Genomic DNA, 24,521 nt, shown 5'->3' on the forward strand with positions numbered 1-24,521 from the left:
AATACCCCGTGCGGTGTCTATGTGCTTAATTAAAGCAGAGGGACCGGTAACCTTGACGACTGCGAACCACCCTCTCTAAGACAGCTGAGATGGACATGGTTTTGGCGTCTCCGGGGAGAGGCCAGAGCAGAGGAGTGAGTCAAGCACGCAGGCACTGGATGCGCTCATGAGCTGTGGGCACAGCCAGAAGTGCCCATGTCCCCTGCAGCTCGTGCCCTCCTCAGGGCTGAGTCCTGGGGAGATGCCCTGGTCCCTCACTGGTGAGATGTGGCTGCTGGCCTGGGTGATGCATGGTGCAGCACTGAGACCAAGCCTGTCCAGAGCAAAAGAGGCTTCGGTCTGTTGGGTAGCCCTGCAACCTCTGTGGGTAGTAGAAGATTCCTATAACCAACTAAGTAGTTGTAAATATGCTTAAAAGAATTCCCCTAAGAACTGAGACATTTGTACCTCTGCAGAAAATGGTACAGCTAGTTTTCTTAGCAGTAAGTAGCAAGCAGCTAGAAACACATTTCCCATGAGGGGCTAAGATTGAATTTTGCTTTTCCTTATAAAGCTGGTAAAAGGCGTGATCAGTTCTGTACCAGATCAACTCCCTTCTACCCCCAAACTGAGAGCAGGAGCTACCAAGCAGCCCAATACTGAAAAAAGGAGGCAAAAACTCTTGGGTTAATACCCATTTCTACTTTCTTCCTCTGTCCCCTGGTGCTGGAGACACAGATATCTGATGCTGAAGGGGACCCACAGCCCCATCTCTGCCAAAGCAGCCTGAGAAAGGATCAGCACCTACCATGCCATGACATGGGGCACTCTTCTTCAGAAATGCTGGCCAGAAGAGAGCAGTCAGACTTCCTGAAGGATGGCTCAGCCTGCACACTGCCTGGATGAGGCTGGCCAGCCTTGAGGAGGCTGGAAGGGATATGAAGCCAGGGGATGTTCCAGGGGCTGCAGGATGCCCTGAGAAACCAGCCGTGGCACATCGAGCACCCAGCTGAACCCTGACCAGGGCTGTTATCCAGGGGTACTTGGAGCACCTCTGCACCCAACTGTGCCCACAGATCCAGGTACCACAAAACTATCCAGAAGCCCCAAGATGATGCCTCGCGTTGGGCTCATCTGCTGTTCCCATCCCTGCATGGGGCAGAAGTGGGGGTGTCAGGCTCAACTAGGGGTGCCAAGAGGAGATTAGGAGGCGGTAAGATCCTGGTCCGGGATCACTTGAACCTGTCCATCGGTTGATGAGATGGTGCAAACCTGGGCTAAGGATTCCCAGAACAGAGAAATACGGGACCGGGGTGTCCTGTCCGAACCAGGAGTGACCGCTCTAAGGATGCCGAGGCCGGTGTCGGACTGTGCCAAGGGTGTCCTGCCCGAACCCAGAGTGCAGGGGACCAACTAGTGATGCTGGGGGTGATGCGAACCGAACCGAGGGTGCCGGGGACCGAACTGGGACTGGACCGAGCGCGCGCTGTCCGACATGAAGATGCGGGGTACCGGGCCGGCAGAGTGGGGGGCCGGCAGCTGCCCCCTCCCCGCTCCTCCGGGGCCGGGGCTGGACCACGTGCCTGCCGCCCCGCCCCGGCCGCCGGCCCGCCCCGGCGCCGCCCCGGTGCCGCCGGCGGAGCCAGCGCGGATCGGCCCAGCATGGAGGGGACGCGGCGCGCCCTGCTCCACCTCGCCGCCGCCTGCTGCCTGCTCTGCGCCCTGCCAGGTACCGGGGCGGCCGCCGAGGGGTGCCGGGGCGGGGGGGGCTGACCGAGGGGTCCCGCCGGTCTCGCCGCGGCGGGGAGCGCAGCGCCGGGACAGCCGTCGGGGCAGCGCCGGGACACGGGGTCCTCCGCTCGCTAGTGGGGCTCCAGGAGAAGGGTCTGGAGAGCCCATCCTCCCAGGGCTCCCTCTCCGGGGAGCAGCGCCCCGGGCTTGCCCCCCGAACTCGGGCGAAATGCCCCGGCGGACGCTCAGGTGAGGTGGCCCAAGGATGCTCGGGGGGGTCCCGGGTGAGCCCCGCGCTCCGGGCAGCAGCGCGGCCGCCGGTCCCGGCCTTGCCCATACAAGGCAGCTGCCGGCAGCGCTGCTCCCGCCGGCGGAGCCAGTCGGGCTCACCTCCCGCCCGGCGCTCCGGCGGGATCCCGAGGGGATGTGCGGGGAGGGGAGCAACGATCCTGGAGGCGCTCGCCCTCCGGCATCCAGCCCTGCGAGCCTCCTGCCTCCCGCCCGGCGGTTCGCGGGTGCCTACGAGCTGCGGCTGAGCTTCCCCCCGAGGGAACCCCGGACAAAGCCCGAACTCTGCCGCCTCCCGCAGCACGACGGGACGAGGGCCCTGTGCCTGCGGGGAGAGAGGCAGGACGCATGGAGCTATTCGGGACGGAGCAGAAGCCAGAGCCCGGCCCCAAGCAGCCTCTCTTGGGCCGAATTTCGGCGCTGCTCTACGATCGACACATCCCCACGCGGGCAGGCGCGGTCTGCAGCGTGGCGCTGACAGCCCCGTCCACCGACACCGGCGAGCTTCGCCATATGCCCCGAGTCGGGGGGCTGTCACCTTCCCCGTGACTCTGGCCAAGGTTCCGTGCCATTTAGGGACTTGCCCCGGGCACAGGAAGCAAAACGTGTTTCTTCTTCTTTGTGGTTGAGAAAAACCCTTGGCCAGACCCCGGTCAGATCCCAGCACCATGACGGCAGCAATGGAAACCAGGGGGTGACACACAGAAACTCAGTTTCTAATAGCTGATTAGGGCTGGGAAAACCCTAGAACAGATGCCTGTGGGACTGAGCCCCAGCAGTGAGAGTAGCACTCAGGATGAGGTTTTGGGTGCCGGATGCGGTTTAGCTGGGTTTGAGGCTGAGCACTGGGAGCAATCCCAAACCAGCGCCCTTTATGTGGGCAAAGCTGCACACCCCACACGAGAGTGGTTGTGCTGTGGTGGGGTGTGGGGAGGTGACCAGCCACTGGCAAAGGAAGGACTCAGGATTTCCACCGCTGAGAGGAGGAGGAGGAGGAGCTCTGAGCTGCCTATTCTGGCCCCGTGTCTCACACTCTGGGCGCACTGGAAAACCCCAGGGAGCCCCTTGCCCCAGCTGGCTCATAGGAACCTTCTTGCTGCAAAGTCCAAGACTCAAACTGCCAGAACGTACCAGAAATTAAGATTGCACTGTGTTTTTCCTGGGATCTTTGTTGTTTAGTGTCCCAATCCAAGATTCTTCACAGTCTCAGGAAATGATACCTATGCAGCTGACCTGGCCCTTGCCCTCATAGCTTTTGAATTTGCTACCTAGTACCGATTGTGGTTGAAAGAGCAGATGTTTTGTAAAAATAGAAAATAGATGGAAGAGATGCTGCCAATAATAAAATGTCCCATAGGAAGCACAACCCATAATGAGACACCAGAAAATCTCAGCAGGACAGTGGTGGGGGAGAGGAACGGTTCACCCAGAGATTGGCTCCAAAGTCAGCAGTGCCTAGACAAATTTGTCCAAAACAGGGCTTGTCCTAGCTCCATGAGCTGCTCTCTGCACTGGTCCCAGCACAGATTCCCTTTGCTCCTGCTATCCAGCAGCGCCTGCTCCCACTCCCCATCTGGGTTTGCAGCAGGGCTACAGGGGAGCCCAGGCTGCTGCGTCTCCTGTGCTCTGCCCACCCCAGCCTCTCAATGCAGCCTTTCTTCACTGCCTGCGGAAATCCACTTCCTCCAGCACCAGCCTTACAAATAAAACCCTGAGTAATTTTGGTCTGGGCATTTTTCTGCCTCTCCCTCCTGTGCTGAGCTGCCTTGCAAGCAGAGAGAACAGCACAGAGGTGGGAGCAGCACGAGCACATAAAGCCCTGTCTGTCAGCACCACCTGAGCCATGCACAGGCGGGCAGTGTGTCCGCTTCATGGTCCCACTGCTGATTTTTTGTGATTTTTTTCCCTTTGTTTGCCCAGGGCAAGGACAAGTGGATGGCCTTGGCCCCACCCTGACAGGACAGCTCCAGCTCTGCTGCACCCAGAACTGAGCCACAGCTTGATTCTCTCCTCTGGGTGTTTCCTCCAGCTGTGTGACCCTGCACTCCCGGCCCAACCTTTCATGTCATACCATCAGTCTTTTATTCAATTTCTACACACACTTTTTCCTCCGCCCCAGAGGAAGGGTGGGCCTTGTCTCCCTGCTGCCCTTCCAAGAAGGCTTGACCTGCTGAGCAGGGGCAAAGCATTCACCTCCTTCAGCTCCCTTGGCCCCATGCCTCCAGACAAAGGGGAGCAGGGATGATCTAAAGCAGAGAAGCCCCAGACCCTCCTTCGTTTCCACCAAGACTCTCTGGGTGGGCAGACAGAGTTCTTGGTGCAGGGTTTTCCATAGATCTGTGATCATCACAATGCTCTCTGGGGCAGCTTTCATAGGGCTCAGTGCCACTGAGGTCTGGGGTCACATCCAGCCCTGTAGAGCTGCCCAGGACAGGGCAGGATGCATCCTCCAAGCCTCACAACCTATGGAAAGACCTGGGGGCTGCTCAGGGCTGGTCAGACTTCCTGATGTCCAAATTTCCCCCATTTCATGCCACGCTGCATTGGAGAATAGGCTCCCTGCTGACATGGGGCTGCTATTGAGGCAACTGGCTTATTAATTTCTCCTAATGATGTGAATGCTTCCTCCACTGCAGCTGTGACTCCTGAGGTAAGCAGGGCTGGGCTGTCTGATGCCAGATTTCCCTGCTGTTGCTGTATTACTGGGTTTACACAACCCCAGAGAAGGACAGGCTTCCCAGGCTCTGCATGCCATGGGTGTGCCCAGCAGCTTCTGGGCAAAGGGGTCTTCACCACTGCTCATTCACCTACTGAGGAACAAAACCAGACAGCATGAGAGTCTTCCAGGCACCTTCCTGCCAAGTTAGGTGCTCCAGAGCTGTATGTGGCCCATGGAAAATATCTGGCTGCTCTGACAGTGGTAGCTAAGCAAGGCAGCCTGCTCTCCCTTTTTCCCACCAGAGAAATTTGGGATAAGCCCCCTCACCTCTAAATGGGGGATCAGTGATAGAGCTTCCTGCAGACCTGTAGGAAAGATTTTGCATTTCTCTCCCCTGGCTGGGTGAGGAAGGTCTCATGTGGCAAGGCCAGGCAAAGCCTGACACCCTGGGATCACCCTGTTCCTGCAGGTAGTGATGGGGCTGGTGCTGCACCACTGCTGTGTGCTCTGGGCTGTGCTGTTTCTCTGCTGTTTTATGGGTTTTCCTAGGACCGAAGTACCTGTGTCTGGAATTTATAGTTCTGTTTCCAGGTCTGCTCATCTCTGATCCTGCACCTCTTGCTCTGCGCTGCTCTGCCATGCCATGGTTGGCTGGTTGTCCTGGTTGCCAACGCTGTGCCATCTGTCGAGGTGGTAGCACTGGCCTCCCCTTTTTATTTCCCCATGTTTCAAGCTTGTCGCCCGGTATCCACAGATGCCCTGACGAGGCATCTTCCTGCCTGCCTGGGCAGTTTGGGTGCTGGGCTGTCCCTCCCCAGTGCCACACTCGCTCAGCACCCCATATCTTATCTGCCCCCGTCTCGTGCTCTGCTCGTGGCCACCTGCCTTCTCAGTCAGGAGATGTGGTTTCTATTCCTGTCCCCTACGTCAGGCCTTGCTTTCCAGTGTGCCTGGCCTGGCAGCTCCCCAGGGCTGAACTGGGTGCTCAGCACCCCTACTTCAGCATCCCCAGTATTGATGCCTGCAGAACAGCTCACAGAGGCCACAAGGGGTGCAATGAATTAAACTGCTTCCATGAAGAGCTTCACTGTAGTCCCCAGGCAGGCTACAAAGTCGAGGCCATGACTACACCTCCCACCTGGACTCCTCGCAGCAGAGGGAATCTTTTCAGCCTCTCTGAGCCAGGAAGGGGATGGGGGCAGTCTGGGCATCAGCCCTGGCAGGAAGAGCACTGGAGCCTGTGGCAAATGCAGCCCTCTGGCACGCTGCCTCCATAGAGGTCCTGCAAGGTATCCAACTGGAGCTGAGTTTACCAAGCAGTTGGTCCTTTTACCAGATCCTGTCTCTAAACTTGCTTCATCACAACGAGGATGTTTGCTAAACAGCATCCCTGGGTGCATCTGGCACCTTCCTGAAGGGCTCCAGAAATCTCTTCTGCCACTTGTTTGGGGTTTTTTTTGGGTTTTTTTATTCCAGGAAAAGAGATCAGGCCCAGCTAGTATCTAATCGGGAGCTATTCCAGTTCTGCTTTTAAATGAAATGAAGAGCCTTGGTTTTAAATCCCACTATATGGTTTTATTTGCCTTTACACTCAAGCTTTTTTTCCTTTAAGAGATTGTCTAATTACAGTTGGTTGGTAACCATAAAATGTAATAACTGGCAACAAAAGATAATTTCTACATTTAATGAAGTTGTTTGCTGAGCAATAAGATATAACTGCTTTGATACATACAAGTTACAGTTTATGCTGCTACTTTTTAAACATGGTATTTTTCCATGTTACTAGGTTGTTTGGGAATGGAACTGTTACACTTAAATGGAAATTGAATTAATTTAGTGCACCAAAATAGCATTGTAGAAGGGTTTGGGTGCCTTTTCAATGAATCAGAGCAGTGGTTTGACACGCATTCTGTAGGAAGCTGATTTAAGTGAGGTGCTATCCTCAGACAGTGACAGCCTGTGCAGGAGGATACATCCACACCAGGGAGTCCTTGCTCCCATAGGCACTTTCTCTGAAATCCTGGATTAATTTTTCTCATCTTTGTGCTTAGCTCTCACCTGGGTCTCTGTGCACTTTTTCCAGTGGTGGCTGCAGCCTGCACCCTGCTGCCCTGCACTCCCTCCGTCTCCAGGAGCCAGCCTGCCATGGGCTTCCTCACCTTCATCTCATCCTGAGAGGGATTTTAAAAAGTGTTCAGGTCTATGGATTGGAGCTGGGTTAGTGTTGACCTTTGGGGAGCTCAGGCTGCTGTTTCTGTCTGACAGGAAGGAGGGTGCAGAGGATGCTGCTGAGAGTGGCAGGAGGGTTGTGGCACAAGCTTGTTGAGGGGCTTGTCCAGCTGAGGCCCTACTCTATGTCATTATTCTGAGAAGTAAATAGATGGTGGGGTGGTTGCTGTGGCAGAGGATGGAGACCATGGTCCTCACTCTGTGTGACTACTCTGGCACAGCAGTGACTCTGTGCTGCTTGTGCAAACCTTTCTCAGCCCCTCACTTGGCCCCAGCCCTGAATCTTGGGCAGGGAGCACAAGGTAGGAATGGCCCCATTTCCTGCAGAGCTGGCTTCCTTCACTCCTCTGTTAGGGCATAATTTCATCATATCTGTTCTGGAGCTGGTGGGAGCTTGGGTTGATATGTGGAGTTCCATCAGTGTTGTCAGACAGCGCTGGAGAGAGGTTGAAGCTGTGGGCTGATGTTCAGAGCCTCCCTTCCGCCAAGGAGCTCAGAGTATTTTCCATCCTTGTCCAAGGCAGGGGCTGCTTCTTGGTTGGCTGCATCCCTCCTCCCCTGGGACCACTCTCTTCCTTTGCCCCTCTTATTTCCCAGACAGAGGTCACTGCAGTCAGCACAGTCTGGTGGGAGCTGCTGCTCCAAACCCACCAGCCCTGCCCTAATGTGGTCTGGGATCTCTGGTTCTCACCACGCAGAGGCTGAGCCTGGAGGGTTAGCACAGACACAGGGCAGGGGACCAGCTCTGCTTCAGCAGGCACCTCAGTGTAACCAAAGCAAGCTCACCCTTGGTCCCTTATCGGGAAACAGAGATAGATATTCTTATGGTCTTGCTCGCAGATCCTGCGACGGTCGTAGCTGCTTTGTTATGGATCCAAGGGTGAGGCACCTTTACCAGCACTGGGATGCTGCAACTCTCAGGTCTTTGAGAAACACAGAAAAGGTGAAGCAATCACACTCTTTCCACTTGCATCTGAAACAAGAGGACATGGTTCCCTCTTGTCTCCTGAAGCTGGTGAGGGCGATGCCTTAGGCAGTACAGCCATGGCTTTCCTGGCATGTGGTGCAGGAAGCAGAGCTTCTCCAGGAAGACGCCAGAGGAACGAGCTCTGACCTGCATCTCTATAGGAAACCAATGAAGAGCTAAAACCATCAGCACCCGGTGACTGGGGCAGCAACAACTGCTGGGGATTTTCTGACCTGTTGGGTACCAAGCTCCAGAGCAGGCCTGGAGCTGGACCCCTGAGAATCCGAGCCCGTGGCGGTTTGCTGGGTCTCCCCCAGCACTGCTGACAACTGCTCTCCCCTCTGTACCACAGGGTTTGCCCCGGGTTTCATTCGCCTGGCCCTTTTGGATGGATGATAAAACTGGCAAACAAAGCTGTGGCATTGCAGCAATGCCCTTTGGAGGGGTGTTTTTATTTTAAACTAAACTGAAGCAAAATTCAGGGCTTGTACCTTTTAACACCTGCAGCTCCCGAGGAACAAGTTGCACCTCTGGGTCATTTCCCCAGGCAAGCTTTGCTTGATGACTATGTGATGGCTTTGGATGGGCCCTTACCCCTTAGGGGCTGACAGATGGGTGATGGGAATCTTTTGTCTGCCTGTCCCCTGGTGATCAGAAGAGTTTAGGGAAATGCCAGTCCCATTAGCTCTCCTTTTTGCAGACAGCAAGAAGCTGATCGTGCAGCGGGGTGGGGGTAGCTGCTTGTGCCCAAAAGCCTTTTTGTCCCACAGCACCTCGTGGCAGGGATGCCAGTTCCTGGATGCGGGGAGATGTCCTGGCGTGTAGGGTTCTGACTTTCTTTTTGTGCATAAAATCACCCATTTTCCCCGCAAAGTTCAGAAGTTCAGACTGTCTGGGATCTGCAATAGACTTTGTATACGGTCCCATTTGTCTATCACCTTTATCTTCAGGAGTTCAAACTAACCAAACTGGGTTCTGCAACGAATTTTGCAGCTTGAGGTTGGTAGAGACATTAAGACCCATTTCTCCTAATGACCCTCACCCATCGAGCTGCTTGTAAAGACATTAGCACCCATTTCTCCTATCACTTTTCTAGTCAGAAACTGGTTTCAAAGTTGCTCAGGCCTTTGTGCAAGACAGCTCTCCACAAATCTTTCTTCTGCATGACTCAAGACATGACTTGCCACCCCATGAGAGGCTGTTCGGGCACAGGCCAGCTATTCAGAGCAGCACATAGCCATGTTTGCCACTGGCCGGGCACCTGGCCACCACCTTTCCTGTTTACCCCAGGGTGACAGCAGGGCTCTGTGTCTCTGGCTGTGTGGGAGCAGGTAGTTGGGTGTTTACTGAGCAAGCATCCGCCAGTGCCCAGCCAGCACCCGGAGCTGGTGGGATCCCACCCTGTGCTGAATAGCAGTGCTGCGTTTAGGGCTGGAAATGGTTACATGAAGAGCTGTGCCTTGTGGTGCCTGGTCCTAGAAAACCCAGCCCTCAGCTCTTTTCCTTCCAGGTGTTACTGGTGCATCCTACAGCTCCATGGCAGAGTGGCTCGCTTTATTTGGAGGCATCTTCTGGCCATGCACATCTGGATCCAGGAAAGGCCAAAGGGAGCATCACTTAGGCTTTTGGTCTTGTAATAAAGAATTAGATGAATAAAAATTCGAAAGAAAAGGTTTAAATAAAGTATATGTGATTGTAAATGATGAAAATATGGAATGAGAAATCCTCCTCCAAGTCGAGGCAGGATTTCTCTTCCAAAGCAACAGATTGCAGCCAAGCACCCAGATAACAATCGCAAGCAGGCACATCAGCCCCGAAAGAATGGGCAGGACACGGGCCATCGAACGAACAAAAGAACGGGCCCGGACGAGATATCGCCGAGCCCGAGCATCTCCGCCCTGACCACCTGTGCTGGAGAAATGGAGAAACTAGACAAAGGAAGAGGAGCCAGCCGAGATAGCCATCGGCTCCAGGATGGGTGCCACCACTCCACCCTAATGGCCCGGACCAAAATGATATCAAAAAGACATCCTGGACCTCTTTACATATGAGGAGCCTCTGCCCAACGTCTATTGACTCTATTCTCCAGTGCCAGGAAATCTATTCTTCGAACAATCAAGAACCTCTTAGCAAAGGGTGCCTGCTTGGAATTTGGCCTCGGGACACAAACTTCCTATAAAAACCCAGGCCAAAGGACTCTCAGGCGTGGATTTGGGAGCATCTATACCTTGCGTATAGACCCTGTCCACCCAGCGCTGCGCTGCTTATTTTATTGTGGTTTTTTCTCTTTGTTCGAATTTATTATTGTTTGATAATAAATTTTCTCTTTTATATAACCCGAAATTGCCTTTGCATTTATAACAGATTGGTGCCGTGACTCGGATAGGAGAAATTGCAGGAGAATCTCGCTACCCAGGACGGGTACCCCCGCTGATTTTAGCGGCCTGGTGAACCGAGAACCTCCGCAGCACATTCCTATATCCGAACCAAATTTAAGCTAAGGAAAAACCACAATAAAAAGGGAGAAAGGATCCAGAGAGCTCGGGAAGGCAAGGAGCCTTCGAGAAAGCCGCGGCTTGGTAGCTCGTAAAAAGTCATCTGTGCACGAAGACACCCTCGCAGGAAAATAGCTGTAAGTATTGTGAGGTTGAGCTGGTGATTGGGCGATTGTGTGAGACGTGATCTGATCACGAAGCGAGTGCGGACTTCAAGGTCGCGGTTCCATCCTCCCGCGAGGGAATTGGCCGGCCAAGAAGGAAGCGATTCGGTGTGAGAAAGGTCTCTCTTTACACGATTGTAAAAACCTGGGACGAAGGAGGTCCTGGGGGACCGATCACAGGAGGCTGAAAGGGGAAGAGGACGTCCTGTCGAGCTCGGGAATTAGTAAACCCTTTCAGTCAACGGGCCTAGGCAAAGGTCCAAGAGAGAATCGAAGTGCTGAATACAAGAGACTCCAGTACAGCTAACTGCGAGGTGAGTATTAGCAAAGACTTTGATTCATCTGGTAAAGGCGGAACGAACACAACGCAAGAAAGGTAAGATATTTTTCAATATGAGACAAAGAAAAAGTAAGATGCAGAAAAAGGGTAATGAAAAGGGTCCCTCTGAGAGAGAGAAGGGATCACTAGACATCCCACCGGAAAGTCCCTTGGGATGGATGTTAAAATATTGGGAAAATTGCCCTGAGAGAAAAAAAGAAATCTAAGGCAAAAATGATCTGGTATTGTGCCGAGGTCTGGGGAGGGCAAGAACTGAGAAACCACCTCACTTAGCCTGTGGTGGGCACATTTGAAAGGTGGACGTGTAACGAGTATATTTGCGAAGTATAGAGCAGAGAAAAAGTAAGCTACAAAGGAAGAGCACAGGGAAAAATCCCTCCAATCCGGAGGAGAGATCACCAGACATCCCGCTGGAAAGTCCCTTGAAGTAAATGTTAAAACACTGGGAAGATTGTCCCCTGAGGAAAGGGAAATCGAAAGAAAAATTAATACATTATTGTATAGAAGTTTGGGGAAGACAGGAGTTGAGAAGTCACCTTACTTAGCCAGTGTTAGGCACATCTGAAAAAATAGACCTGTAATAAGTTGTTCTCCTATGTGGAGAACAAGGACCCCTCGGACCCCGAGGAGAAGGAATATGCTAAGCTCTGGTTAAACGCCAGAGTAGAGCTGTTCCCAATGAAACAAAAAGAAAAACGTGAGTCGAAAACTGAATCTTGGGAACCCCTTGACCACTTACCTCCCCCGTACCATGGACTGGCTGGGCCGTCGTCCCCAGATCAAGTGGTGCCTTCAGCACCTTCGGGCCCCCGAGACCAACCCACTGAGATGCATGTGTCTCAAGCGGGAGACTCGGTGCTGGCAGCGATGCCAGCAGCCCTTCCCCTTTCCCCGCCTGCAAACACCGCAGCCACAGGAGTCTCTTCAGAGGTTTCTCCGGCACAAGGCTGGGGACAGCTCTATCCGTCCTTGCCGGTCCGGCCGCCACAGCCGGGACCCTCACACTTAACTGAAGGGGTCCCTACCGGTAACCGGGTGGCAGGGGAGTTCCCACAATCAACAAAAGGGAAAACCCCCACAAACCTCAGTTCCCCTCCTGCAAGTAGAACTCGTTTGAAAGCAAAAATGATGGGCGAGGACGGGGGGGAGAGAGTAGTGAGAATGAGCACCGGTTATTCCCTCTCAGGGAAGTACCGACAGCCCCGGGAGTGATTGGATTTGTGAATGTTCCTCTTAACTCCGGGGATGTGCGAGCGTTTAAAAAGGAGATGGGGCGATTGTTAGACGATCCTTTGGTGTGGCTGAAAAGCTGGATAACTTTTTAGGAAGTAGTATTTACACATACGATGATCTTATGGCCATCCTGAGATCGCCTGTTTAATCAAGAGGAAAGAGAAATGATTAAACAAGCCGGTATCAGAGACTGGGACCGACGCAGTCCACAGGGGACACCAGGACCAGAAATGGCCTAGCGTGAGCCCGAGCTGGAATGCCCAGGGAGGAAGGCAGGCAGAGCATGGTGGATTTAAGAAACATGATTGTTCAGGGAATAAGAGAGGCAGTTCCCCGAGGTCAAAACATTAGTAAAGTGTTCGGGGAATGCCAAGGGAGGGAGAAATCGCCCACGGAATGAGTAGAGAGGTTACGGCGAAGTTTTCAGATCTACTCTGGAACTGACCCGAACTCTCCCGTGGGGGAGGTCTTACTAAAAACACAATTTGTTGCCAAATCCTGAGAAGACATTAGGAGGAAATTAGAAAATATTGACAGGTAACAAGATAAAAGCCTCCAAGAGCTTCTGAGGGAAGCTCAAAAAGTATATATGAGAAGGGAGGATGAAAAACAGAGATTGTAAGCTAAGGTTTTGGTAGCTGCGGTCAAAGAAGTCCAAAAGCAAGAACAAACACAAGGTAAGTTTAAAACACTACCTAGAAAACAGAAAAGCACTCACAAGGCAGCCCCTACCCCACAGAGAGAGCTCCCCAAATGTTACTACTGTAAGAAAGTAAGACACATTCAGCAGGATTGCAAGCAAAGAAAAAAAAAAAAAAAAAAAATGAAAAGATTTTTCAAGAAGATTAGGGCTGTCAGAGGCTCTTTAATTTGGGGACAAGAACATCCAAGGAGCCCTTGATAAAATTAAAAGTGAGTCCCCAATGGCAGGAAGTAAGCTTTTTAGTGGACACTAGAACAGAGAGAGGTACTCTGCAGAAATTGCCAGAGGGGTGTGTGACAAGCAAGGAAAAAGTTTTTGTAATTAGAATCAAGGGGGATCCTTTCAAAGTATCTGTAATAGAGATGTAGGAATAGAATCGGAAAATAAAATTTGTTTAAGAAATTTATTGCTTGTAGAAAAAGCAGATTATAATTTATTAAGAAGAGACATGATTGTTGCATTAAGAATTAATATCGTTGTTAAAAACTCTGAATTAGTAGTAAAAATATTCAAACTGACTCCCAAAGACGAAGAAGAAATTAACCCTAGAGTGTGGCACTCAAAAGGAGAAATAGGGAAATTAGATATCAAGCCTATTAAAATAGAAAACGAGGACCCTGAAGACCCTATAAGGATCAAACAATATCCCATCCCGATGGGAGGGAGAAGGGGATTAAAACAAGTAATTGACGACCTCCTTAAAGGGGTACCCTGAAACCCTGTATGTCTCAGCATAACACCCCCATCCTGGCTGTAAGAAAAACAGATAGCAGTTTACGATTAGTTCAGGACCTCAGAGCTGTAAATGTTAGAACCCGAACCAGATTCCTGGTGGTGGCCAGTCCTTACACTTTACTGAACAGGCTCTCACCTAAAGATGTATGGTATAGTGTAATCGATTTAAAAGATGCTTTTGAACTTGCCCTGTAGATGAAAAGAGTAGAAATTTCTTCGCCTTTCAGTGGGAGGACCCGGACACAAACCGAAAGCAACAGCTGAGATGGACCGTCCTCCCACAGGGGTTTGTAGAATCCCCAAATCTGTTCGGACAGGCTCTGGAACAACTACTCACCCAATTCATTCCAGAGGAGGGGACAAAATTGTTACAATATGTAGATGACTTGTTAATTGCCGGAACGACGGAAGAAAAGGTGAAGAAAAGCACGATTTCTTTACTGAATTTCTTGAGACAGAAGGGGTTAAATGTATCTAAATCCAAATTGCAATTCACAGAGCCCGAAGTAAAATACCTTGGTCATTGGATATCTCAAGGGAAAAAGAAATTAGACCCTGAGAGAGTAGCAGGGATTCTTGCACTCCCTGCCCCAAAAACAAAAAAGACAGATAAGACAATTTTTGGGGCTCCTGGGATATTGCAAACAATGAATTGAAGGATTTAGTGAAAAAGTAAAATTTCTGTATGAAAAGTTAAACACTGATAAGTTGAAATAGACTGAGCAAAATGAATTTAATTTTCAGAAATTAAAGGATGCACTCATAACTGCCCCCGTACTAACTTTACCGAATACCAATAAGAATTTCAATTATTCGTAGATGTGAATAGACAAGCAGCACAAAGAGTTCTGACCCAAGAGTGGGCAGAAAAAAGAAGCCCATAAGGTTTCTCTCAAAATTTTTAGACCCGGTTAGTTGGGGTTGGCCTACTTGTTTGCAAGCAATTGTGACAGTGAATTTATTAGTAAGAAAAAGAAAAAAAAAAAAAAAAAAGAAAAAAAAAAAAAAAGGGTAACTTTCGGAGCTCCCTTGATAGTCTACATGATGTAAGAAATATCTTACAACAAAAAGCGGAAAAGTGGTTGACTGATTTGAGGCTTCTGAAATATAAAGCCATCTTAATCAGCTCGCCTGGTTTAGAATTAAGAACCACTACTGTGCAGAATCCTGCGCAGTTCCTGTTTGGAGAACCAACAGAGAAACTATTACACAATTGCATTGGAACTGTGGAATTGCAAACTAAAGTTAGACCAGATTTAGAAAATCAGGAGTTAGAAAGAAGAGAAAAGTAGTTTATAGATGGATCCTCAAAAGTTGTTGAGAGAAAAAGAAAGTCAGGATATGCTATAGTGAATGGCATATCAGGAAGCATTGTGAAATCAGGCCCCCTGAAAGCAAGCTGGTCTGCACAAGCTTGCGAGCTTTATGCTCTCCTGAGAGCCCTCCAGGGGTTAAAAGGAAAGAGGGGATCATCTATACAAATTCGCGGTATGCTTTTAAAGTAGTACATACTTTTAAGAAAATTTGAGAAAAAGAAGTCTGATAAATACGAAAAGAAAAGAGTTAATCCATAGGGAAATCATTCGACAAATTCTACAGGCTATCAGAGAACCAAAAGAAATATCAGTTGTCCATGTAAAAGGACACCAAACAGGATGGCAGTTCCACACCCGAGGTAACAACCTGGCAGACAAAAAGGCAAAACGAGCGGCTTTGTTAACCAATCTGCAGAAAAGAGGACTGATTCCCCAAAGCACAACACTGGGATTTGCCATACACCAAATGCAGCCTGGGGAAAAAGTCCTGATCAAAGCTTAGAAAGAGCTCCCCCTCAACCCTCACTAGGAAGGACCGTTTCTCGTCCTCCTGACCACAGACACAGCTGTCCGGACTGCAGAAAGGAGCTGGACACACTCACCTCGAGTGAAAAAAAGTAACAGATTACAACTCCTCCGAGAGGAAAGTCACCACACCTCCGAGAGAACTGAAAATCAAACGCCGGCGTCATCACAAATGACAAGTGACGACCAGATAAGTTGTATTAATCCTGATTGTAATTGTTTTCCATTTATCCACTTCGAGTGTGCTTATTGTAAACAGATTTGGGTAGCCCACTGTTTAAGAGGGTACAAACCTAAAGGATTGTGCACAAAGTGTCTAGAGAAAGAACAGGAGGAGACTAGCCGTTTCTTAACACTTGCCACCCGGGCGGGGTCCTTAGAACTAAACTCTCCTGAGTGGTTCCTATTGTTCCAAAAGGGGTTAAGAGGCCAGTTAGATTCCAAAGCCAAGGCTTTAGAAATCGAGGGCCGAAAAACAATTAAAGTTTAAAGTACTGTGTAGGACAGACCCAACTAAATCGTCTCGGTGAGCTACTTTCAAAAAAAAAAAAAAAAAAAGGCACGCCTTAAGGACTACCAGGGCCCCTGAAGACAGTCCCTGCTGCCGAGAAGATGATAATCCCTGCCGTATGTTCCTATACGGGCGAAGGGCAAGGCAGAGGGATGCAATGGTGGGGAATCCTGATAGTCCTGAACCTAGCCGTGTGCTTAGCCGAGGGAATGAGTCCCAAGGTACCTCCAGGGGGAGAGTCCCCTAGAGAAGTGTGAGCAGTGTCAGACTGCCACAGAAACCGGACGAAAGATTGACTGTCCTCCAGAACTGCAAAAGGGGATGTGTTTTTCCAACAGCACTCAGTATAAGATCTGTAAATTAAAGGGGGAGGTCTGATGTTACCGCTCAGAGGCAAGTTTTAAAGACGGGCAGTTTCAAACTCCTGAAAGACAAAAGATCAAAACTACCCACTTCAGGTACAAGAGAGAAGTGGGAGGGATTCCTCCGATTTCAATTTATAGTCAATGTAATAAGACCATCTAGATCAGAAGAAAAAGACAATCCACCTTTGTAGCATATTTCAAAATCAATCCTATGTTACAATAAAGCGAACTTGAAAACGTGTACTATAAGTGGAAAAATGTATTAAGAAGATAGAAATTTAAAACATGAAACAAAAGCTTCCTTCAATAATGAACCAATAATTTTAGATTTGTTAAAAAGTGAAGTTAACCGGGTATGTTTACAATTTGACCAAGTATTCTGTTTCTCCAGAGATGAAGACGAGTTAAATCCTAAAAGCAAAATATCAGACTGAGAGAAAAGTGAATGTGGTTAATCTCACACTCATCCCTCTGTAAGATTGAATAAAATAATACGAATTTTTAATGTAGTCAAATTATTAGGTGGGGGACTGTAATAAAGAATTAGATGAATAAAAATTCGAAAGAAAAGGTTTAAATAAAGTATATGTGATTGTAAATGATGAAAATATGGAATGAGAAATCCTCCTCCAAGTCGAGGCAGGATTTCTCTTCCAAAGCAACAGATTGCAGCCAAGCACCCAGATAACAATCGCAAGCAGGCACATCAGCCCCGAAAGAATGGGCAGGACACGGGCCATCGAACGAACAAAAGAACGGGCCCGGACGAGATATCGCCGAGCCCGAGCATCTCCGCCCTGACCACCTGTGCTGGAGAAATGGAGAAACTAGACAAAGGAAGAGGAGCCAGCCGAGATAGCCATCGGCTCCAGGATGGGTGCCACCACTCCACCCTAATGGCCCGGACCAAAATGATATCAAAAAGACATCCTGGACCTCTTTACATATGAGGAGCCTCTGCCCAACGTCTATTGACTCTATTCTCCAGTGCCAGGAAATCTATTCTTCGAACAATCAAGAACCTCTTAGCAAAGGGTGCCTGCTTGGAATTTGGCCTCGGGACACAAACTTCCTATAAAAACCCAGGCCAAAGGACTCTCAGGCGTGGATTTGGGAGCATCTATACCTTGCGTATAGACCCTGTCCACCCAGCGCTGCGCTGCTTATTTTATTGTGGTTTTTTCTCTTTGTTCGAATTTATTATTGTTTGATAATAAATTTTCTCTTTTATATAACCCGAAATTGCCTTTGCATTTATAACAGTCTTCATGTTTAAGTTGCTCCAGCTGGAGTTCCCTGTGAGAACTTCTCTGAATGTGCAGAGCAGTGCTGTGCATCGCTGTGGGAGCCCTCCTGGGACTGGGGCCCTGGGCCGGGGAAGCACAGCTCCATCAGGCTGCTCCGGGGTTTTGAATTCTCCAGCTGGTCGGGGTACTGCAAAGGTCTTGAGAGGGCAATGTATTGTGTCTTTTTTTAGGGCCTGTTAAGTGCTGTAGCTGGAGAAGAGCTCTGATAACTGTATCTATTCTGAAGAGCTTTCAAAAATTGCTGAAATTTCCCCAAAACAGTGTAAGAATGGGCTGCTGGTAGATGAATGTTTCTTACTGATAGCATCTGCTTTAGATGTTTCTTCTCTGTGGAGAGAAGGGGCGTGATGATGGATTTGCTTCAGTACCTTTATTTTTTTTTCTGTAATTAGCTCATCAGTCCTCTGTGGCTTGGATAGAAACTTCAACAGAAATTGTCAAAATATTGACTATGAGATGTTTTTAAATTGAAGAGTCCATCCTGATGCGGCTACATTTCTCTGTTTTCTTCCTGTTTTTACCCTGAAAAAGCCTCACAGGATCTGTGTTTATGAACAGGCAGTGTAAGCTTTGTGGTTTTCTTTCTCCTGTATGCTGTCACATTGTCTAGCAGCTGTGGATCTGGGGGGATCCTTGCTTGCTGCAGGTTCCTTTCAGGGAAGCTGCCACTTTTTGGTGTAGTGAGAGCCTGAGTAACTCCCCATTTCTATGACAACAGTTTCACTTCATGGTGGTGATGTCTTCATAGATAGTTCACAAAGGCAGCTCCCAAAGCACGCCCCAACCCTGTTTGCTGTAGTGTTCTTGCTACCCATTTCACCTTTCTCTCCAGCAGAATCCCACATTTTCCTCATTTGTGTTTTTTCAGCACCACTTTTGACTCTTTCTCAATGAACCGAAGAAGACTTATCTAAATTTCTTACAGAAGCAGGTCTCAGGTGATACTTTTAACAAACCCAGATCCTCTAAAAAAATTTAAAAGTTGCTCAAGGATAGAGGGATTGGTGGTGCTGACCCTAGAGAACAACAGAACAGGACTTGAGGGAGAGAAGGGTAAAGGAAAAGTCCCCTAGAACAGGTCTCTGCCTCAAAATCCAGGAGGACGGAGGAGCTATTTGAATCCCTTTCCCAAGTGTGAGCCTGTGCTGGAATTGGAATTAAGGGCATAAAGAAGTTCCATTTCTGTCCTTCCCCTCTGTTTCTCCTCTCACTGTGGGATCTCTGACAAACTTCTCTGTTCCATAGCAGAGGGTCAGAAGAGAGCAGAGGCCTTGGTGTCGCCATCACCTTTTCCTAGCACAGCTCTAACCTCGCATCAGCCAAGGGAAGCCTCTGACTTCAGTCCAGTGATCACTGCCATTCCTCAGACAAGCCTGGAGAAAAACTTGACCGCTGCAACACTCAGTGCCACTGGTGCCCACGCTACAGAGGTGGATGGTGCCTTCATCCCCACCACCCTCATGGCAGGCTCCAAGCCAGAGAGACTGCAGGCTTCTACCACTGCCCGTCCTGGGGACATCACAGTTACACACCCTGAGCGTGACAACATGAGCTTGTCAGTCAACAGCAGCACTGAAATCCCCTCCCCTACCTTGACTGCCAGCACTCTGGAAGAAAACCAGACCAGCCATGAAGCCACAGAACCTTTCAGCACAACTGAAGAACCGGATGATGCCAGCAGTGCAACCCCCACGCCTCCTCTGAACACTGTGCCTGGTGAGGTTTTGCCTTTTCTTCCTGTGTACAAAGTCCTGCCTCAAGGATGCGCAACCTGGAAATGTCTGAGCACTTTCCTGGTAACTGGGGAGAGGGGGAAGAAGGGAATGAAACACTAAGCAGAGCCAATTCAGTGCAACTTATTTGCAGAGATGTTGGTGCAGCATCCTCTTTGCAAACCTCATTAATTTTGGTATTAATAGTGCTGGCTGCTTTCTGATCAGGACATTGATTGTGTGTGGGGACATCCTTCATAAACCTAATCTGAAACAACATGGCTTAGCAGCACTGCCCAGCTGGGCCTTTCTGACATCAGGGCTGGGGGCTCAATGGGAGCCTCCCTGGAGAAGCATGCCCTCCCTTAACACAAAACATGGAGATGGGCAAGCACAAGTGACAGCTCATCCATTCCTGTGCAAACACAGGGAACCCAACCCTTCCTTCAGATCCCTCTGGGCAGCATGGGGACTGGCTATAGGGTCTTCAATCCAAATTTTGCTCATTTTGGGGCCTGCCAGGCTGTCACACACCTCCAATGCAAGGCAGATACTGATTGATCACTGATTTGCATGGTGTACATGCACAACTGCATTGTCTTCCCTCGTTTGTCCTGCTGTTCTGTGACACACGGACACAGCCTCAGGGGATTCTGTTACCCAGTCCCTGGGCAGCCCCCTCTGTGCTCCCTGTAAGGAGGGATGAGAGGCCTTTCCCAGTGTCTTGCTCTGGGGTGATCCCAAGCTCTGTGTAGAGTTGTTTAAGCTTGTCTGCTTGCCCTTTGTCCCCAGGGACAGGCCTTGTGAGCCCAGCTGAGGTTGGCTGACACTGCAGATTGGCACATATGAAAATTGAGAGGACTTTCTAAGCACTGTGGGTTATAGTGTGACTCAGCTGTAGCTGTGCTAAAGGTTCTGCTTGTTTTCCAAAGGATTTACAATAAGCTGCTATTCCAATAGTCCCAGCAATCTTCCTTACAGTCTTGCTTCCATCTTGCCCAGTCCCACAGAACAGTGTGTTTGCACTGGATACTTTGAAATAACTTCTTGTTCCTATTTTGCAGCATCAACTAACAGCTCTCAGTCAGGGCTTTTTGACGGGCAAACCCTGGGGCCCACAGAAGCAAGGTCTGAAACCAAGCCAGGAACGAGCCCTGTGGGTGCCACAGAGGAGAGCACTGTGGGGCCCAGAACGTCCTCTGCTCCCTTCTCCACTGTAGGGAGCACGTCCATCGCTACTGCCTCCAGGACTTTGCCGGTGACACCTCTCGTGACCAGCTCCACCTCTGCCAGCACAGCTGCCATCCCCACCAGCACACCTACACTGGCACAGTCATTGGAGCACAGGCATGAGAAGACTTCTGTGTTGGATGTTGGTGACGATGACAACTCAGGTAAATTCTCTGCTTTTAAAGGGCTGCCCAGGGAGATGGGGTCACCGTCCCTGGATGTGTTTAAGGAAAGACTGGACATGGTACTCAATGCCATGGTCTAGTTGACAAGGTGGTGTTAAGTCATACATTGGACTGATAATCACAGAGATCTTTTCCAGCCAAATAGTTTCTGTAATTGTTTTGTAGCTGTTCTCACAAAACATGGCAAAGGGCTGGAGCTACCTCAAACTGCCTCTTGGTTGTACTGAGGACAACCAGAAAAGACAAAGCTTTGCTGTTCCAGCTCTTGAAGGCTCTTCTTTGGTCTCATTCCCTTGGTTCTCCTTACAGAGCTACCCAATTTGGCTGGTAAAACGAGGGCTGATCCCTTGGTAATCACTGTGATCTCTGTCTTCATTGTCATGGTGGGCATCCTGGGCCTGGTGGGCTTCCTGCGATACCGCCAGCACAACAACCGCATGGAGTTCCGGCGCCTGCAGGACCTGCCCATGGTGAGTCGTGCCTCCAGCCCAGCCTGATGTGGGCTGGCTTGCCACTGGCTGCTTTGCAGTTCTCCCTCTACTACATTAGCAATGCTTTGGGTATTTGCAGCAGCACCAATGCTGATCACACACTCCTGTTCCTCCTTAGGTCCCTCTCCTTCCATCCAAGGTTTGAATCAAGACAGCAAGTCTCAAGGCTGGGTACTAAAGAAGCTCTCTGCCTTCCCCTCACTCTGCAGGGGAATGCTGAGAGGCTAGAGAGAGGAAGGAGAGCTCCATCCAGGCTTGTCCTGAAATGACACCTTCCTAACCTCTCCTCCTGTTTTCTGATATATTTGCTTTGTAACTATGACAAAGCAGATTTTATGCTCTGTTTCAGGGAGGTTGACTGTTTGTCTGTCTGTCTGTCTGTCTGTGTTTGACCCCTTGGGAATACAAAAATCTATGAGGCTGGACTAGTTCTGGGGAAGCTGCAAATAACTCCCTGAATGTTTTGGGATAGAGGAGTACCACAGCTAGCAAGCAAGCTGGTGCTGTTTCAAGCTGAGTGGAGTTTTCAACAGCCAGAGTTTTCCACATCCCTGCAGCAGCCAGGCAGTTCCTGCACACACCTCTTCTCTCCAAATGCTGCAGCAGGAGGGAGACTGACAATTCTGAGATCCAGGAGCTGCACAGTGGCAGCATTTAGGTGGATGGCTGAGAAGCCACACTGTGGCTGAGAAGGTTGTGCTGACTGCACAGCAGTCTCCCAGGCTGGGACCATGATGCCATCATGCAGACATCTCATTAAAGCACCCTCTTCTCTGCTTCTAGGATGACATGATGGAGGACACCCCTCTCTCCCTCTACAGCTACTAGGCAACCAGGCTGTCCACTGCCCAGAGGAAAAGGCCTTGAGGACTTGGTCCCAGACGATCTCCTGAGCAATGAGGGGCTGTGATTTGCACACAACTGAAAGATCCTTTTCAGATGGTTTTTGGTTTTAGACATTTTAAATAGTTCAGTGTTGAAGTTCTTATGCTGCGAATCAGAGCCCAAGTCTGACCCCTTTCTCCAGGCTTTCCTCAAAACAATGCCCTGAAGAGGTGTCTCCTCCTTTTAGTGTGGCAACCAATTAGCCAAGACAACCTTTGCCATGATGTTCTGCATGGATCTCTTCTGTTCATCTTGGTGGCTGCTGCCTTCAAAGGAGGTGGGCAAGTGATCCAGACTAGGGCTCTTAACGCTGGTGGTGTCAGCACAGTAGCAGCAAAGGAGACTGCTGTTTTCTGAGGAAGCCAAGGATGTGGAAATCAGTTCTCTTGGGCTCCCTCTTGTTCTGTATTTTTAAGGTTATTTGTTTTGGGGGTTGTCTTGCACTTTTTTTGTTCCTGTTTCAGCTTTAGTCCCAGGATTTGCATTACCCGTCCTGAAACACCTACCAGGATAAAAGACTACTCTGCTTCCTTCCTAGATGTATACCTTTTCTCTTTAACCAGGGAAAACAGTTTTGTGGCCACTGGAGAAGTGCCCCTGCTACTTGATGTTGCTTTGAAGTTGCTGGGAGGAAAATGAACATAATGTTAGCTTAACTGAGCTTGATAGGACTCAGTTTATTGCCAATTAGACACACTAATTTGGTCTCTCCAAAATTACGAAACCGTGTCTCCTACACTTGATGCTTTTGGCATATGTGTAAACTCCTTTTTCCAGGCTCAGTAAATGCTCTAGTCCATTTCCCTGCCTGGGCTAACACAAGCTTTTCCTCAGGTACCTCCCATTTTGCTTCTAGCATCTGGTTGCTGGAAGTTGTTGTACAAAACTGGTACTTCGCTCTCCCTCCTGTGCTATGCAAAGTCAAAGCTCCTCTACCTTCTGATGTTGGTCTTTTGAGCCAGTTGGTGTCTTGTCATGAGGATAGATCCTGGATGTAGGTGCCTTCCCTTTCTTGGTGTTATGCTGATTAGATTCTGCACTTTTGCCTCAAAATATCACTGCTGTAGACTGCATCCAAGGCTCTTGAGGCCTCTCAAGGAAACCCATAGACCAGAGCCTCTGAGTGTAAATCAGAGGATCTTTTGGTGCCCTTGCCTCAGAAACACCAGAGTGTGTGTGACATGAGAGTCTTCATGTAATTACACCTGCTCCTGTTTTCTAACTCACATTTGACTGCAGGTAAATGGAAACACATGCCTTCTCTAGAGTGTTTGATTTTTGACTAACCCAGTTGCTCCCTCAGGATACAGCAAGGGCTAGAGTTTATCTGCCACATTGCTCTTACAAGCCTCAGTTTCTCCTCTCCTTTCAATATCAGCATCACTGAACCCCACAAAGGACAGATACCAGACCTCACTTGCAAAAGAACCCTCTTTTTCCCAGTGCTGTTACTGGTTGTAGCAGGGAAGGGGGAATTTCCCCATCAGCTGAGCTCAATTTACCTGGAAACCCCAGAGGTAGAGCAGAACCAGTTTGAGCCAAATAGATGAACTGGATATGGCAGCAGGTCTTCCTCCCTGTGTTGCTGCTTCCAGAGTGGCTGGAAGCAGAAGTTCTGCTGTTGGCTTTGGCCTTCCATCTGTGCATTGATGCCCAGTAAAATAGGGAGGAGGGCTGGTTCTCTCCTGTGATTGCATGAGAACTAAAGAGCAATTGTCACAACTCCAAAGCTTTTGTATCAAGCCTTGTCTGCACAGAGCAATCTCCCTAGCTACAGACTTGTTTCCCCTGCCGGAGGGCAGGGTGCTACTGGTTTTCGGCACAAAGTTGGCAAGTTAGTGGTGGAAAACAGAACTCCATCCTGGCTGGAACTGGTGCAGGCTGGCATATCTGGGAAGTGTGTCTGCACACAATCAAAAGGGCAGGGGCTGGTTGTTCTGGTTTCCCATGCATCACTGTCCAGGGGAAAGGGATGAGGAGGAAAACTCGCCCAACACCAAAGTGCAACTTTGTTTGTAAAATATGTTGATAGTGGATTTTTTTTTTCTGCAATAAAGTTACAAATGCCAAAAGTGTCACGGTCCTCATATTTTCATTGCAAACATCTAACTGAAAAGCTTTTATATATCACAATGAATCTTGTGATAGATAAACAGCAGCAGTTTGGGGCACAAAGAGTCACAGAGATGATAACTAAAAAATGCCAGACAGCTATGAACCATAGCTCTGACAGTTCAGAAGGACACCACCCCCTCCCTGCCTGTGTTCCTTCTTGTCAGGGTCATTCCTGGTCTGGGTCAACCAAGATTAATTTGTGTACAGTTAAATCAGATGAAATCTGTCTTAGAGAAACACACTAGACCAAAAAATCTAATCTACACCTTTAGATTCCCTTCTTTTGCCTCTGCCTCATGTTGTCAGCTGTAACCCCAAACCTTATTTACAGAAATTGCCTGAAAGCCAGCCTAATC

The 24,521-nt window shown here is 49.5% G+C and overlaps 2 protein-coding genes across 15 annotated transcripts in view; one reads left to right on the forward strand and one right to left on the reverse strand.

Annotated features, from left to right (window-relative positions):
* TESK2 (testis associated actin remodelling kinase 2) overlaps positions 1-24,521 on the reverse strand; it is a 121,276-nt gene that overhangs the window by 86,457 nt on the left and 10,298 nt on the right. The window lies entirely within an intron of this gene.
* On the forward strand, positions 1,591-24,122 carry LOC111933114 (uncharacterized). 2 transcript variants are annotated; one of them, XM_086902213.1, is made up of 5 exons: positions 1,591-1,708; positions 18,793-19,263; positions 20,324-20,653; positions 20,984-21,144; positions 21,949-24,122. In XM_086902213.1, the coding sequence occupies exons 1-5, from the start codon at positions 1,642-1,644 to the stop codon at positions 21,991-21,993; spliced, it is 1,074 nt and encodes a 357-aa protein (XP_086758339.1). In that variant the 5' UTR covers positions 1,591-1,641; the 3' UTR covers positions 21,994-24,122. The 2 variants fall into 2 exon arrangements, with proteins under 2 accessions (XP_086758339.1, XP_086758340.1); XM_086902214.1 differs by having other exon boundaries at positions 1,604-1,708; positions 18,796-19,263.

This window comes from Cyanistes caeruleus, chromosome 9 (genome assembly GCF_971803275.1).
Source record: "Cyanistes caeruleus chromosome 9, bCyaCae1.hap1.1, whole genome shotgun sequence".
Taxonomy (NCBI): Eukaryota; Metazoa; Chordata; class Aves; order Passeriformes; family Paridae; genus Cyanistes; species Cyanistes caeruleus.